Source organism: Myotis nattereri (genome assembly GCF_964212035.1).
Source record: "Myotis nattereri genome assembly, chromosome: 6".
Lineage (NCBI taxonomy): Eukaryota > Metazoa > Chordata > Mammalia > Chiroptera > Vespertilionidae > Myotis > Myotis nattereri.
Window position 1 is genome coordinate 15,583,253 of NC_138081.1, and position 20,706 is coordinate 15,603,958.

Genomic DNA, 20,706 nt, shown 5'->3' on the forward strand with positions numbered 1-20,706 from the left:
TCGATGAGAGAGAAACATCGATTAGCTGCCTCCTGCACACTCCCCACTGGGGATGTGCCTGCAACCAAGGTACATGCCCTTGACCGGAATCGAACCTGGGACCCTTGAGTCCACAGGCTGACGCTCTATCCACTGAGCCAAACCGGTTAGGGCGTACATTATCTTTCATACGGGGTTTATTAGCTAAGGAACCTACAGACTGCCTTCAGGGGCTCCATGAATCCCCAAAATGGTATATACAAGTTTGTGTGCATGAGTCTCTAAAAAGGTTAATAAATGATGTAACTATGAATCCAGAGGCTGTCATCTCCAAAGAAGGAAAGAATTATTCAGAGAGCAAAAATTAGTCACATATTTGACTTTGTCTGATTTAAGGGACCCTTCACCAATGCCTACATTGAGTTTTAAGTTTTGCCTAAGGCTCACTTAATGTTATCTCCTATCCAAATGGCAGGTCCTCATGAATTAATCCTCACAGGATTAGTAACTAAGATTCTTATCCCTAAATAGTCCAAACCGAAACAGAAGAAATGATACCTTCTCACACTCTAATTTTCCATTATTATCACCAAGCTGTAGTATTTAGAAACCTTGTTATGTCCTTTCCTTGGGGTGTATATTAATTCTTAAAAGCATAGATGAAGAGAAAAATCAAAAGAGATATCATGGGCCTTGGCTGGTGTGGCTCAGTTGTTAGAGTGTTGGCCCATGCAATGAAGGGTCAGGGTTCACGTACTTGGGTTGCAGGTTCGATTCTTGGCCCCCATCGGGGCATATGCAGGAGGCAACCAATTGATGTGTCTCTCTCACACTGATGTTTCTCTCTCTCCCCACGCCCCCCGCCCCCCGCGCTGCCACCCTCCACCCCCCGCCATTCCTTTCTACTCTCTCTATAAATCAATGGAAAAAATATCCTTGGGTGAGGATTACCAAAAAAAAAAAAAAGAAAAGAAAAGAAAAAAAAAAAAAAAGAGGTATCATGTAACATCTTTTGGGGCCAAAAGTGAGCAAGTACTCAAAAAAATGATAGGGACATATTAAAAGAACACAGGAGTCAACCTAAAGGGATCCCACTGACCAAATTTGGGACAATTTGAGCATAAAAACAAATATTGAAAGCATTTTATTATAATTTATTGAATGGAGAATCCATGAGTTGACTGATATGAATGGATAAATAAATGGAGAAGGAGAGGTGGGTGGGAAGCTCCTCCTAACAACAAAAAGTCAACTAATGAAGACAGAATGATGAAATTAGAAAATCACTAACAACTATCATAATATCAACTCATTCAGGCAAGAACATCAATAAATGCTAAAACTAGCAGGCAGAAGTTTGAGGAGCAACTGAATATTACATAGTCTCAATGTATTTCCCCTATAAGATACTTACTAAAAAAAGGTTAAAATAGTAACTTTACAGTGGAGAAACCTGGCAGACACCACCTTAACCAAATGATCAAAGTTGATATCAACAGTAATGGGACAAAGCAACACTTGATATGAACTCAGCATCACTTCTGTGATGTTCCTGCCTAAAATTCACAACCTGAATTAAATAAACATCAGACACACCAAAATTAAAGGACAGACTACAAAATGTGACCTTTTCTAAAATGTCAATGTCATGAAATAAAAAGATTCAGAAATTGTTACAGATTAAAGGAGACTAAAAGAACATGACAACGGAATGCAATGCATAAACTTGCATATTCTTTTGCTTTAGGACATTATTTGGACAACTGGTGAAAAATGAATAATATCAGTAGACTAGTATTACTGCTAATTTTCTAATTTTGTTAAATGTATTATGGTTATGCAAATCAATTCTTTATTGTTAGGAGATACATGCTGACTCAGGAAAAATTACATACACACACACACACACACACACATAGTTTGAGAGAAGGGAAATAAGGATAGAGCAAATACAGTAAAATGCTAATAATCATGGAGAATACCTGCCAATTATTTATACTACAATTATATCGTTTCTATAAGTCTAATTATCTAAAAAAAATTTTTTAAGTGAGACTTCAGGTCACTGAACCTGTTTGAGAGTCCCCAGAGAGCTTCATTTGGGTCTCCTACTCAAGTTACTACAAAAAGGCAGTCATACAAAGGAGTGTCTGATACCTTGTTGTTTATGAAGTCGCTCCAACTCAGTCCTGAGATAGTACATTTTCTTCTGGCGAGCTTCCTGGTCACTCTTTAGTTTTTCCCTCTCTTCAATAACCTGCAAAGTACAAAATGGTAAGTGCTTCAGCCTCCAACATCTTCCCTTTCCTACTGCACTCATCCATAGCCCGCATGCTAGGTAGTATCTGAATGTGATCATCTAAATGCCTGCACACAGAGGCTCTGACTTTATAGTAAAGGTGGTTTTATTCCAATCCAAATTCCAGAACTGAATTAGCCTTTCCAGAGCTACATTGCCCAAAAAGTATTATTTTTATGCAGGAAGCATTACACTATTAATTTTAACCTAACACTACTGACAGCAACTGCTAGATAGTAGCTCTAAAAGCAAAAAGAACCATCAAGGAAACTAATCTGCATTATGGGTGAGGCACTGTTAGTTGCATTACATATACCATTTTATTTAATCTTCATGACATTATCTCTGTTTTACAATAAGGAAATTGAAGTTGTGAAAGATTAAGTAACATATCCAGGGTCATATAGTAAGAGTATTTAAAATCTAGGTATAAATGACCTAAAGCTCATGATCTTTCGACTGTTTTACTACCACCTAATGGAAAAAAACAAATATGGCTTGTCCATAATGGGCAAGTGTGAAACACCTGTGTTATCAACCCTGACTTACGTGCTACGTCAGGGGTGGGCAAACTTTTTGACTCAAGGGCCACATTGGGTTCTTAAACTGGACCGGAGGACCGGAACAAAAGCATGGATGGAGTGTTTGTGTGAACTAATATAAATTCAAAGTAAACATCATTACATAAAAGGGTACGGTCTTTTTTTTCAATAGTTTTATTCATTTCAAACGGGCCGGATATGGCCCGCAGGCCGTAGTTTGCCCACGGCTGTGCTAGGTTCTTAAATGAAAGCACTCAGTCTCGCCCTAGCTGGGTCGAGGATAGAGCATCAATCTGTGGACTGAAGGGTCCCAGGTTCGATTTAGTGGGACCTAGGGCCAGACATGTACCTTGGTTGCAGGACCCCTGGTCGGGGCATGTGTAGGAGGCAACCAATTGATGTCTCTCTCTCACACTGATGGTTCTCTCTGTCTCTCTCCCTTTCACTCTCTCTAAAAGTCAATGGAAAAATATCCTCAGGTGAAAATTAACTAAAAAAAAAAAAAAAAAAAAAGCACTCAGTCTCCAAACAGTGTTTCTGCAGTCTTAAGTTTTGTCTTTTTTGAACCTACCCTCCTTACCCAAAAGATTTCAACAAAATAAAAATTCAGGGTATCCAATTACAATGGAAAATTAAGATTTTTTTTTTTTGTCTTCTCAAGGATTAGCTAAATTTCTTCTAAACTGGAAAAAAAATGAGATTGGCCCTCGTTTTTTTTTTAATTTTTTCTTCTCAGGTATTATTTTATTAGCAAATCAAATGTATACAAATGTATTACATTTTTATGTTCCTAATCAAAGTGTGTTATTAGTTTTTAAGGACCTTTAAAATTAACAATATGTATCAATTTTTCCATTCAAAATTCTTCTACTTAGAATTGTATGTCCCTACAAAATTTTTACCTACTCCCTTAAAACATATAGAATTATATCTTTACCACAGCCACTGACCCCTTCTTACAGCTTGGGAACCCCATGAACCTGATAGTATAAAAAAAAAACTGCTTTTAAAAAAAAGTGTTATAAAAAATGTGATTCCTAGACTCTAAAATAAACCAGAACAAGAAAAATTTATTTCTTGGTTTAACTGATGAACAACTATTTATTAGATATTGACCCATAATCACTACAAGAAAAGGATCCAAAACTTAGTGGGATGAAAAATAGATTTATCTATTTTTGGGGTTTTTTAAGAGTTTATTAGTGAAGCAGTGAGACTGCGAGTGGCTACTCCACAGACAGAACAGCTGAAACATAAGATTTATTGATTCTCCTTCAAACAACCCAATTTTGGTTCCTCACTCCCTGATGAGGTCATATTGAAGACTTCAAGGCTCCCGGCTCCTATCCCTAAGTGTTCTAAGGCAAATAATTTGAAGAAATAAATAAATTTAAAATAGAAAAAAGTAGTCTAGCAATTACAGTGAGACCTAGGACCAGACTTTAGTTGAGTCTTACTGAGAAAACATGTGAGAAAAACAGAGGGGATATATACATTACTCAGGGTGATGACAGCAGTCTCCAAAGAACTTAAAGTAAAAGGGCCTTATGTTTTTTTCAGCTCCTTCTAAAAGACAAATACAAATTTATATTAAAATAAAAGACTCAGGCACAGGTTCCCCAAAGCTAATATTCACCTTCTGCTTCTGGGAAGCACGATTCTTCTCATCAGAGATCTTTTCCGGATTATATCTTATGAGCGGTGGGATGGACACCTGGACAGGCACTTGGGCAACAGGAAGTGAGCCTAACACTGACTTTTCCTTCTTGGGCTTAGCAGGAGTCACAGTAGGGATCACACGGAGATTGGGACGGCTACGAGTAGCTTGTTTGGTAACTGGCATTACTCTGTGTGGCTCAGGTAGAAGGTGCTTTAATGGTTGAGAGGTGGGGTACATGGGCCACCTTGAGGTTGCATATGCCATGTAATGCCTATAGGCATCAAAGGAAGCAGGGGCGATGGCAGGACCCTGGTAGTTTGAAGGTATCCGAGTTGCAGCAAACTGAGAGGTCCTTGGCACATGAAACTGAGATAAAGAAGCAGAGTGTGGAAGTCTAATTGGGGGAGACGGGGCTGATGACAACAGGCACCTGACTGCAACAGATGACTGAAACCCACTGCCAACCACCTCTGGTCCTGCAATATGACCCATTGGATGGTCAGACTTTAGGAATGGGGGACTGTTTTGTGTAAACAGGTAAGGATCCACAGGGGAGACTGGATGTGGATAGGACACCTCTGGGGAATGAGTATTGCTATGGTGTGCCTCCCTACTCCCCAATTTGTGAGGTTCTGAAGAACACTGATCAGCTGAAAAACAACGGTCAACTGAGGAACAGCGGTCTGCTGAAAAGTGCCGGTCAACTGAGGAACGGCGGTCAGTGGAGGAACGTGATGGTTTCTTGCCATGAAGTCGTTCCTGGGTGCGTGCAGCCAGTTGACTAATCTCTGTTACCCCAATATCCAGGCCTATGGTCTTGAGCAAGTCATGAATCTTGGCATATTCTGGATTGGTCTCTTCTACTGATTCCAGCTTTACAGCTGGAGCTGAAGAGGGCAGGGAGCTTGCCTTCTGCCTCATAACTTCACTATCAGAGCTCCCAAGGGGCTTTGGTGGAGATTCTGCCTTTAAATCCTCTTCTTCATCTCCATAGAGAAATTTCTCCTCATCCTCAATGTCAGGGAAGCTATGTCGCCTTTTTTCCTGTGTACTGGTAGAATCTGCCAACATGCCCAGAATGCGGGAAAAACCACTGCCATCCTGGCTAGCTCTCTCATGGGGCAGCAAGAAGTCTGTGTGTCGCTCAGGTCCCTCAGCCTTCATATCCAATTTCTCTTTGTGGCACAGAAAACTTCCAAACTTCTCTCTGAGAGGACTGTTGTCCTTGGACATCCCAGGAAGAGGACCCCATTGGTGAAGATTGCCCTGAGGTTCCTTCAGGGTTGTCTCTACCATAGTCCCCTTGTTGTTTTCAATCTCTGAAGCAAAAGCAGCAATAGCACCACTCAGTGGAACAGATGGGTGTCCAGAGAAGAGAGGATGATCCTCGCTAGAGCCGGTACTGCTCGAAAAGCTTTCAAGCTGCAAAGACAAACACAATGAATTTGGCCAATATGCAGAAACTCAGAGAACCAGCAATCGAGGGAAATGCTCAGATGCTTGGTTATTCCTGAATTAATAGGGGATGAGGGAGGTACAGTATCCTTAGCCAGGTTCAAGATTTGGGTCCCCATCTCTCCAGATGTTTGTTATGACAAGGAGAAATAGGAAATAAGGCAGATTGGATTGAATTCTCCCTTTTGCTCATTTGTTATCAAGGAATTTGAATTCAAAAAAACTTTAGAGATATCCTAGCTTACTTGTTTTCTATGAATTCCTAAAGAAAAAACACATAAAAGTAGAGCTGCTTTGGTTTAAGTGGAGTTAGGAAACTTTGAGACACTAACTGATCAGCCTCCCTTGCTTCCCTAAGTGCCCTTAGGCACCTCTTCAAAAACCTTTAGTTCTTAAATTGACAGCTAAAAGCTAGTGCTTATGCCTGACCATCTTTTTATAAGTGAAGAAAAAATATCAAGGCCCAGAATGGTGAGAAGAACTTGTCTAAAAATCACACAGCAAATTGGTGGCAGAGGTGGGTTCAGAATCACCTGATTTTTGGCTTAGTGTCCTACCACTCATGTATTTTGTCTTCTCTCTAAACAGAGATGAGATGCCTGGCTGGTGTGGTTGAGCACTGACCCATGAACCAGGAGGTCACGGTTAGATTCTGAATAAGGGCACATGCCTAGGTTGAGAGCTTGATCTCCAGTAGGGGGCATGCAGGAGGCAGCCAATCAATGTCTCTCTCTCTCTCTTTCTCTCTCTCTCATCAATGTTTCTCTCTATCCCTCTTCCTTCCTCCCTCTAAAATCAATTAAAAAATAAAAAACATAAGGAAAATTCAGATCACCTCCTCCCTTTGCCTCAAACTTCATTTCCAAAAAAAAAGTTAAAAGATTCTTAGAGGGCTACCCAATTTAGAGAAATAGATACAATGGATAGTCTCCAAAATGTCTGTTTAGAAATATATAACAATAGAGCGCTCTACTGATGCGCTATGAGACATACAGTTTCCTTTGGAGAGTTCTGGAAGATGCAGCCCATAGGCATAACAATGTTGGTCCAGCACATACAAAGATGCCTAGGGACAGAGCCCCCACCTAAGTAACCAGGCTTTAAGATATAAAGTAACTAGCAAGAGGCCATAGAAGAAACGCAGCAGAGACCTGCATAGAAGACTCCATGTCCATCTCAATCCGCTTCTTCAGAATCGACTTCTTGGGCATCACAGATACTTCCTCAGGCCGATGTAAAGAATATCCTGGCTCTGATGCTGTTAGGACACCTGACAATCCAGGGATGGGACAGCTTGTGCCACCACCATCAACTCCCACCAGCTCCTGACTCAAGTTCCTACTTCGTTCCTCCTCTTCCTCTCGTTTTCGCCTGGCAAGATCCAGCTCTCGAAACTCAGGGTCTAGAAACTTAGGGCTTGGGCTCTGTCTATGCTGTCGATAGCTGCGGGTCCCTGATGTAAAATTTGGGTGATCATTTCCCATGCTGTGCTTCTTCTCTGTATCATCATAACGGGGCCTTTTGGCTTCCCGGTTCCTTTCCTCAGGTCGCATAGAATAGGAGCTTTTGAATTTGTCTCTACTCCGTTCTGTTCCATGCAACATCTCATCATGACAACTGATATGGGGACTATAATCAGAACGATGCAGGAAAGTTTCTCTTGTTCGGTAGTCCTCATCAAGCTGTCCCAAGAAGGGACTGAGAGGCCCCTCCTCCTGGGAAATATATCGTTCAAGACCTCGAGTGCATTGGGAGCTTCCAGTGAAGACAGAATCATCAGTCAAGTCATCCCTGAGGAAAGAGACAAGACTTACTAAATACAATAGACTTGGAAAGAGCAAGACCAGACAAGGCTAAGAAACTGAGATTCCACAAGGATGCTACAGAATGCTTAGGACAAAAGACAATACAGTGGGGCCTTGGCTTACGAGTGTCCCAACTAATGAGTTTTTTGAGATGCCAGCTATCTCTCCGGCAGATTTTTTGCATTGAGTTGACAGAGTAATTTGAGTTAACGAGCTCCTCAACAAGCTCGGTCTCAGAATGAATTAAACAGGTAAGTCAAGGCCCCACTGTAATCATGAAGTCCAAGAACAAATCTCTATATATACATGGAACATTTTCCCTCCCTTTCCCCTGAGGCAGACACAAGAAACTTCAGCCTCTAACCAAGGGGATATATTACTAATCTAAATATGTGTGTGTGGGCGGGGGGGGGAGGGTATTATTGATTTCAGAGAGGACAGAAGAGGGGAAGAGGAATAGAAACATCAATGATGAGAGAGAATCACTGATCAGCTGCCTCCTGCATGCCCCCTACTGGGGATTAAGCCTGCAACCCAGACATGTGCCCTGAATGGGAATCGAATTGTGACCTCATGGTTTATGGGTCAAGGCTCAACCACTTAGCAACACTGGCCAGGCAAGATATTACTAATCTATGTAAACAGAGCTCTTAGGCTGATTTCTTTAACTTGACTTTGGGGGTGCAGAGTATCATGCTAGGTTTTGGGTAACGTGAAAACACCACTACCAGACTACAAAAAGCCCTGGATTACAAAACTCCACAACAGGTAAATTCTAGCTCCTTGCTACTAAAAGTGTGGTCTGAATTAGCAGCATCAGTATTACCTGAGAACTTTTTAGAAATACAAATTCTCAGGCTCCTTTGAGGCCTACTAAATCAGAATCTGCATTTAACAAGATCTCCAGGTGATTTATATGCACCTTAAAATTTAAAAAAACACACCAGTTCAGATCATTGATTTTTAAGTTGTGCTCCACAGAGATTCTGAACAGTGCTCAGGAGCTACCCAAAAAAAGGACATACTAGGAAAACAGAGTCTAGGCCTCACCTCATTGAATCATACTAGCCCCAACTTTATCTGTTTACCTAGTAAAGTTCTGTATATTTCACTTGGAAAAGAAAGATTTCACTGTGAGAAGGAAAAAACAAAACATTTTTAACTACTGATCTATCTAATTGGCATGATTTTCTCATGAGTTTTAGAAGGCTCTCCAATGCTTTGTTTTGCTGGCTCATAAAATTCCCTCACAGCCTGTTTCGTTATCCTCTTCCCTGCCTTGCCTGGACAGCCACAAGCACTCTGCCAATCTTGGGCCCAGGAAAGAGTTTGTGATGGTTTGGCTCACTATATATTTTTATTTCATAGAAATAAACTTTGTGACATAAAGGTACGAAATACAGGAGGGGACATCTGTCCTTTCAACTCAGAGCTCTATACCACACGAGTCCTAACCTTTTTAGGCATTATGGTCACAGAGTTTCTACTGTCCAAAAAAAAAAAAGTTTATGATTTAAATCACAGATGGAAATAAAGATCCCCTAGCACTTTAAGCATATGACTTTTAAGTAATCTGACTGAAAAATTTACTTCACTCACATTTCCAGAGTGAATTACCATCCAAAGGATGTTAATTATTGGTGTCTTCTATAGTTTCTGGTAGCTGCTCTTGTTTTTTGTGTTTCTAGAAATGACTTACTTTTTCTTTTTCTTTTTTTAATAGTTGCTTTCCTGCCTCTGGGACTAAGTTAGAATATCATTCTAAGAGCTGACTTTTCTTATTCACCAGCCCAGCCTTTATTCAAGGTTTTAGACCTGGTTAACAGCTATAAATAACTTTATCACCTCCTCTAAAAGAGTGTCACCTGTGGGAATACAGGTTCCTGTTATTCACCTCCTCCACAATAATCTGAGGAATTTTTAATTCTCAATATAGAATGAAATAGGGAAGGATGGGAATAAACCAAGGACAATCTCTGAAATCAAATTTAACTAAAGTAAAATATTTTACTTTGTAGGTTTGTCAGCCATGAACCCCCTATTTCCAGAAAGTATTGTCCATGAGGTGAGTTACCACCTCATACAAAAAAGTCTCTGATAATATTAGTGAAGGGGGAAAAAACACAGGCTCCATGAGTAGTAGCAAGGCCATCCATGCTCCCACATTCAGCTCCCCACTAGAACTATTACATGTCACCATCAAATGGCATACTAACCCAAGATCTAATCCAGCACTAAATACCAAGAAACTAGAAATAATGAGATGACTCTCAGAAAGTCTCAGTCAAGACTTGGAATCTCCAGCAAAAGGAGGCAAAAAACAATGAATGAAGGCACAGAAAGAGTAAAAAAATTTTTCATGTAAATATAGGCAGAAATCAAGTTGCTTATTAGACGTTCCTATCCTCCTTCCCTAGATCTCCCAAAGGATAAGTGAAAAAAAACTGGCTGCAATAAAAGTGAGCCCTATAGCTCAGATAGTCCAGTGACATACTCTCTATAAAAGCTTTGGTTAAGGCCAATTCTTTCCTAAAGTAAGTTCTACCTATTTAAAAAAATTGATTGTTGGGTGTGGGTGATGAACACATGGGGCTCACTGTACTATTCTCTCTACTTGTTTTTGGTTTTTTTAAAATATATATTTTATTGATTTTTTACAGAGAAGAAGGGAGAGGGATAGAGAGTTAGGAGTATCGATCAGCTGCCTCCTGCACACGCCCCACTGGGTATGTGCCTGCAACCAAAGTACATGCCCTTGACCAGAATCGAACCTGGGACCCTTGCATCCGCAGGCCGACGCTCTATCCACTGAGCCAAACCAGCCAGGGCTCTCTACTTATTTTTGCATTTACAAATTCCATTAAACAAATTAAAATTCAGCCCTATCCGGTTTGGCTCAGTGGACAGAGCGTCAGCCTGCGGACTGAAGGGTCTAGGTTCGATTCCGGTCAAGGGCATGTACTTTGGTTGCAGGCACATCCCCAGTAGAGGGTGTGCAGGAGGCAGCTGATCGATGTTTCTCTCTCATCAATGTTTCTAACTCTCTATCCTTCTCTCTTCCTCTCTGTAAAAAATCAATAAAATATATATATTTTTAAAAATCATATACAGCTCAGCCAATATGGCTCAGTGGTAGAGCATCCACCCAGGAGCCAAGAGACTGCAGTTCAATTCCTGGTCAGGGCACATGCCCGGGTTGTGGGTTCAATACCCAGAGGGGGCATGCAAGAGGCAGCCAATCAATGATGTTGCTCTCTCATTGATGTTACTACCTCTCTATCTCTCTCCATTCCTTTCTCTCTAAAAATCAATAAAAACATATTTATGTCCACAAATAAATTTGTACACCAATGTTCACAGCACTATCTATATATACAAAAGCCTAAGTGACCAAACAACTGGTCACTATGATGCACACTGACCACCAGGGGGCAGATGCTCCACACAGCTGCAGCCCGGAGACTGCAGCGGAACCACAGTGAGCCTACCAAGCAGCGGCAGGTGCAGTGGGGCAGGGATGAGCTGGAGCTCAGGCTCCCGGCCTCCTCCCTTGCCGCCTGCCACTTGGCGCACTACTACACCCCTTGGGGGATGTTGGACTGCCGGTTTTCACCTGTTCCCTGCAGGTGGCCAGCGGGAATCTGGCCAAAACCAGCAGTCCGACATCCCCTGAGGGGTCTTGGATTGCGAGAGGGTGCAGGCCAGGCTGAGGGACCCCACCAGTGCACGAATCCGTGCACCAGGCCTCTAGTTGTTCATAATAGCCAAAAAGTAAAAACAACCCAAATGTTATCCATGCATTCATCTCTACTAAATGGATAAACAAAACACCTACAATGAAATATTATCTGCAATAAAAATGAATGAAGTACAATTTTATGCTGCAACATGACTAAATCTTGAAAAACTGCTATGCTGCCCTGGCCAGGTGGCTCAGTTGGTTGGAGCGTCATCCCATGCACCAAAAGACTGTGGTTTAGATTCCCAGTCAGGGCACATACCTAGGTTGTCGGTTCAGTCCCTGGTTGGTATGTACAGGAGGCAACCGTTTAATGTTTCTCTCTCCCTTCCTCTCTCTCTAAAAAAATCAATGAGGAAACATATCCTTGGGTGAGAATTAAAAAACAGTAATAATGAGAAAAACTGCTATGCTAAGTGAAAAAGGCAGTCACAAAGGACCATATGTTATATGATTCTATTTATATGAAATATCCAGAATGGGCAAATCCATAAAAATAGAAAGTAGATTGGTGATAGGCTAGGGCAGAAGGTATGGAGGACTAGTAGCTAAGGATGCAGGTAATAAAAATGTTCTCAAATTAATCATAGTGGTGTGGATGCACAACTCTGTGAATATACTAAAAGTCACTGAACTGGAAACTTTAAATAGGTGAACTGTATGGTACATGAATTATGGCTCAATAAAGCTATAAGTAAAAAAAAAAAAAAAAAAGAGGCTCTTCAGAGCCCAAACTTTCCATTCCTTTTTTCTTCTGATTCCCCAAAATGCCTAAAGAAAGCTGTTTGCTTCTGTCATTCCCTAAGGCAAATCAGAGGGAGAAAAAACCCTACTCTTTCAAAGTATGTCAGAGCAAGGAGGAATTAGGGTATAGTAATTTCAAGAATGGAACTTACAACATGCAGAGTACTTTGATAACCAGGGGAAATCAACCTCACATCCACAAGTCTTTAGAAACTGTCTTCACACAACTTGATCATGTTCCCTTTTCAGAATAAGTTACAGTCCTACATACAGAGCCGCCAAGGGTGAAGATACTGATAACCCTGGCAATCTGTAACCCAAACCTGATAAAAATTTAACAGCTTCAATAAGGGAAGAGAAAGAATTTTGGGATCTCAGGAAAAAAAATAACTAAAAACCTACATACAAAGGATGGACATGGCCTGTTTCATTAGCTGAAAATTGGACTCACTTTCAGGAGATATCCTGAGATTGCCAATGGTCCTATAGCCTGGTTTTAGTGGACAGTAATTATTCACACAAACCATATTACGCAAGAGTGCAGGGGCAAAAGTCGAAAGAATAGCCTCCTTTTAGCACCTTAATCTCATTTTCTCTAAAATAGACTTTTCTCTATGAAATATATGATTCTGGAAAGATTACTGCCCCAAACTCCCTAAGAGGAAATTTTTAATTTTTATAATTTAAAAACAGACAATTGGCTATCTGAAGAACACATGGATAATGACGCTCATAGAAAAGGAGGTGACAGCCTAGGCCTAACAAGAGGAAATGCTAAAGTTACTTCAAAACCTCAGCAAGGAAGGAAGACAATCACATTATGCACCACCCACTCAATCATCTCCTAAAATAGAAATTACAGAGGGGCAAGGGCTGTTTCCTCAATTAAGTGATATAGTCACATACCCTGAAGCCCTATCTTCAGAAGCTTCAGTGTTATATGACACTGGACTGGACTGCCTTGCTTCAGTGCATCAAATAGCCACTGGAACTTTGAAGTAAATATTACCAAAGGGCAGCTCTGGTCCTCAGACTTCCTGCCAGCTGTCCTCCACCTGCCTGCCCATGCTCTGTATATCACTGCATGGAAGTCTAGTTTGAAAGAACATTACATTGATTTATTGCTACAGCTAATCATTTGTGAAAACTCCCAATGTGCTGGGTAGAGACCATCACAGATTCCCCAAAATGCTTGATCTGATTGGGGAATCAGATCTGGTTCTCAGATCTCAGAAACTGAGTGCTTTCCCTGCACTCCTGTCCTTACTTTTTTACTTTTGTGAGGCGAAAAACACCTAATATGATTATTTATTTCCCATATATAGTTAAGTTCCTAGTACCTGAGATCTATATTTAAAACTCTGTGGAGTGTACTTGCCCTTCCTCAGCACTTAATAGTTGTAAAATAATAACATTGTTAAAGATCCGTAGCTTTCTATTCATGCTTATATATTTAACATAAATACATATATTACACATGAATTTATCTAAATGCTTTCTGAATCTATAGTTCAGCCTGGAAAAGCAGAAAAATAACACTATCAATGATTTCCTATTTTGTCCAGAACTTTCCTTTTGCAGAAGAGACCCCTAGTACCAGTATTTTAGAATCCATATCCTCTCATCTGTTTTTAAATTTAGGGGACTGTTTATGTCCCCTCAGCCTTCCCCTTTCCAGTTGGACCAAGATGACCTTTAAAGTCTTTTTTTTTTATATAATTCTTTCAACAACAGAGTCTACATGAGTATTCTTTCCCCACTCATAGAGGAAAGTTATCAAGCTTAACTTGACTTCTGGCATCACTCTGTCAAATATACCATTCAGAAAACATCAACGTTTCTACCTTCCACCACTATTATAACACTGCCTCAGATGAAGCCCACCTGTCCACGTCCTCCAGGTTATCCACTGGTGAACCCAATCTATCACTAAGCCGCCGCCGTTCTGGTATGCCGACACAGAAGTGATCATTGCCAACAGTGATTCTTAAGCTCTGTTCCAAAGAAGAGTCAGAACGAAGACCAGGAGATCGTCTCTACAAAAGTAAAAGATAATATAACAGTTAGGTCAATACATCCCTATGCCCAAAAATGTTCTGCTTAGTCACAAAGTTGTGAATCAACAAGGTGAGAAATGGCTATAGTAAGATACCACTCTAAAAATAAAGCACTTTAGCCGAGGCCGGTTTGGCTCAGTGGATAGAGCGTCGGACTGCGGACTGAAAGGTCCTAGGTTCGATTCCGGTCAAGGGCATGTGCCTGGGTTGCGGGCACATCCCCAGTGGGAGATGTGCAAGAGGCGGCTGATCGATGTTTCTCTCTCATCGATGTTTCTAACTCTCTATCTCTCTCCCTTCCTCTCTGTAAAAAATCAATAAAATATATTTAAATAAATAAATAAATAAAAGTAAAGCACTTCAAAAAAATATCATTTTCTTAAATGAAAGCCCACACTTCCAACCCTCCCAATCAGTGACTTCTCATTCTTTCATTTACTGGTACTGGGCATGGGACTAGAGAAGTGAATTACATCTGCTCACAGAACCTATACATTTCTAGTGAAGGAGGCAAGGCAAGTTGAAAAGTACTTCTGATTGCAGTAAGTGCTATAAAGTCATTTAAACACAACACAAGAGAGATTGGAGAAAGGGAGCTGCTTCTGATAGGATGGTTACAGAGTTTTCTGAGGTGATACCATTTAAGATGAGGCCTGAGTGATGAGATGCCAGTCTTGCAAAGAACAGATGGAAGGATGTTTCAGGCAAAAAGAACAAGCTCTGTAATGAGCTCACCATGTTTTGGGCAACAACAGAAAGGCGACCACTGTGACTACATAAGAGTGACAGAAGATAGGAGAAACCAGTCATGAAATTTGGATTTTATTCCTTTTTTGTGGTTAATCCTCACCCAAAGATATTTTTTCCATTGATTTTTTTTATAGATTGAAAGGGGGAGAGAGGGAGAGAGGGAGAGAGGGAGAGAGGGAGAAAGAGAGACACATCAAGGTGACAGGTCCCTGGAGCAGGGGATCAAACCTGCAATCCAGGTAAGTGCCCTTGACCAATAATGAAATTTGTGACCCTTCTGTGCTCAGGTCGACGCTCTAACCACTGACCAACACTGACCAGAGCTGGATTTATGTGAAGCCACAGAAGAGTTTCAAGCAGGAAAGTGATATGATCTGACTACATTCTTCCCCCAGATGCTCACACTGCTCATACCCTCACCTCCTTCAGGTATTTACTAAAAAATCACCTTCCCAGAAGCCTTCCCTGGCTACCCTATCAAAAATTATTAACTCCCTTCTCTGTTTTTCTGTTTTCTTAAGCATTTTACATGCCAAACATTTTCTCTATTTTATTTACTCAACTCCCTCTGCTAGCATATAAACTCTACAAAGGCAGAGTTTTTAACTGGTTTGCTCAGTTATGCCCCTAGTACTCGGAACAGCGCCTAACACATGGTAGATGTTCAATAAATACTTCTCAAACGTATAAAATAAAGTTTTAAAAATCATGTTGATTGTCGGGTAGAGAATAAACTGGAAGGTAGTAAGAACGGCGTGTAAGGAGCCGAGTGTAATACTCCAGGCAGGACACGGTAGGGTTTAGACGAGAGTCATCGCAGGAGGACAGTTTGGGGGATGCGTTTCGGAGGGAGAGCGGCCAGGTGGGCCAGATGGAGTTAATCTGACAGATTCGCTTGGGAGGAGGGAGATGGCGGGCGAGCCATGGGTGAGCGAGGGCACTTACTGACACAGAAAAGCCCCAGCAAACCCAGTGTGCTCCGCCGAGGCGGTGCACGGAGAAGGGGGCAGTTTGGAAAAGGGTCCCGTTGTCCTCGCTTGCCCTGCAGTAACTAACACCCGGACCACGGCTGCCCATCTGTGAGCACCTCAACGCGGTGGCCAGTCCATTCACCTGCGACGGGGGTGCCGAGCGCATCCGGCCAGGGCCCCCCCCAACCCCGACAAAACAGAGCAGGCCCGCGGCGGGGTTTTACCAGAGACCGGACCCTGCCCGGCGGCTCCCGAGCTGGTGCTCGCGTGGAAGCGCGACGCTGTGTCCGCCCTAAACTCTGTCCCCCGCGCCCGGCCCCCTCGCCGGGGAACAGGGCGGCGGAAAGCACGGGCGCCGGGCAGCGGGGACCGCATCACAGCATCGCCCCCTCCGAGCGGAGCCCGGGGTTCCGCAGCGGCTCCTCGGAGGGAACCACCGTGAACGCCTCCCTCGCCTCGAAGGCTGGGAGCGCTCCGAGGAGGTGAGGGTAGGGGCTCGGCCGAGTCCCCACCGCACAGCCAGGGGCGGGCGGGCCGCACCCCCTCGGAGCGCCCCCCGCTCAGACGCCCGCCGCTCCACGCCGGGGTCCACCGGGCCGCTCCGGCGACCCTAGCGCCAGAGACATCACCGCCTCCCTCCTGCGCCCGGGGGGCAGCTCCTGTCCGAGGGGACACAAAAGCGCGGAGCTCCGAGGAAGCACCGGCTCCGGGGAGAGCACCGGCACGGGCGGCAGACAGGCCCCGCTGGCAAACTTTCCCCCCGCCCCGAGCGCGGCCCGCCGCCTCCTCCCCGGGGACGGCGCTCCTCCCGCCCGCCCGCCCGGCGCCCAGCGGGTCCCGAGTCCTCACGGCGCACAGAAGCTCCGGCGGGCAGGGAGCCTCGGGTCCGGCGCCGCCCAGGGGATGGAGGACCCCCGACTCGGGGACCTGGCCTGGAGGCCTGGCGGCGCCGGGGTGGAGGGCGTCTGGGCAGCGAGAACCCGGGGTGACGGGGCTGGGGCAGCGAGAGTCCCGGTCGAGGGGTGGGATTACCCGGCTGCCGCTGTCTCCTGGATGGTCTCCGCGGCCGTCCCGGGCGAAGTCGGAGCGGGACTCCCCCCGGCTGCTGCCTCGGTAACCCGCCGGGCCCGGCGGGAAGAGCCGTCGGCCCCGCGGCGACGACGGGGAGCCGCGACGAGTTCTCGGCGGTGAAGGGGAGCCGCGACGACCCCGCGGCGGGGACGGCGAGGCCCGGCGGCCGCGGGGCGGGGACGCGGAGCCTCGGCGACCCCGGGGCGGGGAAGGCGAGGCCCGGCGGCCGCGGTGCCCTGAAGGCGAGCGGGGCCGGCGCGCCGGGGTCCGCGAAGAGGAGCCGGAGGGCGGCGGCGGCGAGGTGCGGCGACCCGGGCCCGAGGAAGCGCCGGAGCTGCGGCCGGAGCGCGGGCAGCCCCCGCCGCTCTCCTTAGGCCGGTGCGAGGAGGCGGAGGAGCGGGAGCCGCTGCGGTACATGGTTCCGGCGGCGGCGGCCGCGGCGGCGGGTCTGACGCGCGGGCGCCCCAGACGCGCGGACCCTGCGCACCGCCGCAGCTGCAGCCTCGGCCGCCACGGCCGCCGCGCGCCGCCCCCTCAGCCGGAGCCGCCCCCTCCCCTCCGCCCCGCACGGTCCAGGGGGGGCCGGCCGAGCGCGCGGCCGCGGCTGGCGGTTGGAGGGCGCGAGCACACGCCGGACACACCCCCCGCCGTCTCCCCGCTTCTTCACTCAGGGAGCGGCCACAGGAGCCAGAAGTGGGGAGGAGCGCGGGAGCGGGCGCGAGGAAGGGCGAGGGGAGGGGACACGAAGCGCGCGACCTGCACTCCGCACGCCCCGCCTCCAGGCCCAGAAGATGGCGGCGCTGAGCCGCCCACTCCCCCTCCGCCCCGCCCCCGGAGGCCACGTGACCCCGAGGGCGGTGGGCGGAGTTGGGAACGAAGGGGCGGAGCCAAAGGGAGGAGCCAGAGCGATGCTGTTCTTCCCTGGATGCTCCGGGCGTCAGGTCAGATCGTGCGGGGGGGTCTTTGAGGTTTTGGGGAGCACTTTCAGCTCTTCTCCTGTCCCCCAACCCTACTAATGCATGTGGGAACAATAAATGGTGATAAGGGATGGGAAGATAAAGAAGTCCCCAAACATTAGGTGTGTCAGCGGTCTGCCCCTCTGCAAGAGCGACCATTGAAGTCCGGGCCCCCACAGAAGCCCAGCGACGACCATCGGTTTACCTTATAGTTTCCTGATTTCTAGAGTGTGAAATTGAGGATGAAAAAGTGCGGAATGGGAGCGAGAACGCAACCCAAAGCAGACATCAGAGTGAATTTTCAGTCTCTCAATCAGAACTTGTGGTTATGAGGGAGACCATTCGCCACCGCGAGTCTGAGGCAGGATTGTAAGAAGCTCGGGAAATTCCTTGACTAGTGGAATGGGGAAACCTGGGCAGACAGCTGAACAAACTGGCTGAGCAATTTATGGCCAGATAATAAATTGCAAGGTCTCAGCTTACACACTACTGTGCTGGGGCGACCTGCCTCAGTCCCAGTCCCCCTTGGGTGGCATTCTTTGAAGATGACCAGAGAATATCCTAGTTACATGCTAATTTTGACGCATGAGCATATTCAAGGACACGCCTGGAAAGCTAATGAATATTCTATTGAGATCCTCCCTTGAGACCATCCCTAAAATTCCAGCCTTTGGAAAACAGGTAAAAACGCATAAAGACAAAGGAGCACACCTGTGCCTTCTTCCCCTCTCCACTTTTTTTATTAACTAATTTATTTTTTTGTTAATCCTCACCCAAGGATATTTTTTCCATTTATTTTAGAAAGAGTGGAACTGAGGTGGAGAGACAGAGAGAGATACATTGATTGGTTGACCCCATCAAGCCTGCAACTGAGGTATGTGTCCTTGACTGGAATCGAACTTGAGACCCTCAATCCAAAGACAAATGCTCTTAGCACTGAACCAAACCAGCTAGGGGTCGCCCCACTTCTGTACTCAGGCACATATCTTTGCTTTCTTCCTCCTAAGCCAATGGTTCTCAACCTTCTTAATGCCGCGACCCTTTAATACAGTTCCTCATGTTGTGGTGACCCCCAACCATAAAATTATTTTCGTTGTTACTTCATAACTGTAATTTTGCTACTGTTACGAATCATAATGTAAATATCTAATATGCAGGATGTATTTTCATTGTTACAAATTGAACATAATTAAAGCATAGTGGAGGAATAACAAGGAGAAATCAAGATGGCGGCATAGGTAAACATCGGAAATTGCTGCCTCCCACAACAAATTCAAAAATACAACTAAAAGACAAACGGATATCATCCAGAACCAAAGGAAGGCTGGCTGAGTGGAAATTCTACAACCAGAAGGAAAGAGAAAAGCACACTGAGACTCAGAGGAGCAGCGGAAGTGCAGAGGTACGGAGGCTCGAGCGCGCGGCAAGGGGCTGGCACCTGAGGATGCGGCTGTCTTTTTGAATCGGGAGGGAGTCACAAGCTCCCGACTGCTCTGAACTCTGGTTCCAGGAGGTCTCTGGGGACCCAGGATCATACGGGGAGAAACTGGACAGTCTGGCAGCGGGCAGAACTTGGAACTCGCGGGTGGCTTTCTCTCAGAGGTGCTTGCAGCGATTACCGGGACACTGAGACATGGGGCCCCTTAGGGCAGGGCTGAGGATCAGCCATAGCTGCTTGCTCTGCCCTGTTGATTCCCTGAGACCCCACCCCACCCAGGCTGCTAGCAGAGGCTTTTGCATATGAATGTCCTGGCCCTTTGCAATCTGAAAAGTACCTAACAAACTGAAGCTGGGCCAAACAGACCCAGAACTTCCAAAAGAAGGCCCAAGGCCACACAGCAGCTTGCATTGCTTCACAGCTGGGCCTCCTCTAGGCACCTCCAAACCCCAAAAAAGGAAGGGGAATCTGCAGATCTCTTTGTAGCTCCTGCTGGGTAGCCTCAGGAAGAGGCTAAATTAGCACCTCCTTAAACCCAAGAGCCAGTGTACCCAGTGTTCAGAGTGGGACCATCCAGATTACAACTCCTCAGATCCATAAGGGACACACTCAGGGGGCAGACTCAGAGAGCACCAAAGCCCCACTGAAGCAAGTCTTGCCTCAGAAGGGTATCTTCAGCACAGAAGTTCTCCCACTGCAGACACAGCTGATTCTCACAGCCAATTGGCCTGGAGGTCAATTCCTCCCAGTGATCCCTTCAACAATCAAGGCTTAGCTACAACAAGACTGTGCACAAAGCCCACAAAGGGGTGCACCAAGAGTGTCCACCTCAGGTAATTGGGGAGACTGAGCCCCTGGGCCCTATAGGACACCTAGTACACAAAGCCACTCTCCCAACACAGGGAAGCATAAAAAATGTGGAGACAAAGAAACAGGTCACAAATGACAGAAATGGGGGAAAGCAAACGACTGGATATAGAGTTCAAAACCATGGTTATAAGGTTTTTCAAGAATTTTCTAGAAACCGCCGATAAATTTAGTGAGACCCTGGAGGATATGAAAAAAGACCAACTAGAAATTAAGCATACACTGACTGAAATAAAGAATAATATACAGAGATCCAACAGCAGACAAGAGGATAACAAGAATCAAGTCAAAGATTTGAAATATGAAGAAACAAAAAAATACCCAACTGGAAAAGCAAAATGAAAAAAGAATCCAAAAATACGAAGATAGTGTA

At 45.3% G+C, this 20,706-nt stretch overlaps 1 protein-coding gene across 2 annotated transcripts in view; it reads right to left on the reverse strand.

The window, feature by feature from the left end:
- The window catches only part of ZNF318 (zinc finger protein 318), a 34,958-nt gene extending 20,619 nt beyond the window's left edge, over positions 1-14,339 (reverse strand). For both annotated transcript variants that reach the window (XM_081093930.1, XM_081093929.1), the window contains exons 1-4: positions 14,108-14,339; positions 7,087-7,726; positions 4,457-5,902; positions 2,137-2,236 (exon numbers count right to left, since the gene is read on the reverse strand). In XM_081093930.1, the coding sequence (XP_080950056.1) occupies positions 2,137-2,236; positions 4,457-5,902; positions 7,087-7,539 (1,999 nt within the window). In that variant the 5' untranslated portion in view covers positions 7,540-7,726; positions 14,108-14,339. The remainder of the gene's footprint in view (positions 1-2,136; positions 2,237-4,456; positions 5,903-7,086; positions 7,727-14,107) is intronic.
- Between the last annotated feature and the right edge of the window lie 6,367 nt (positions 14,340-20,706).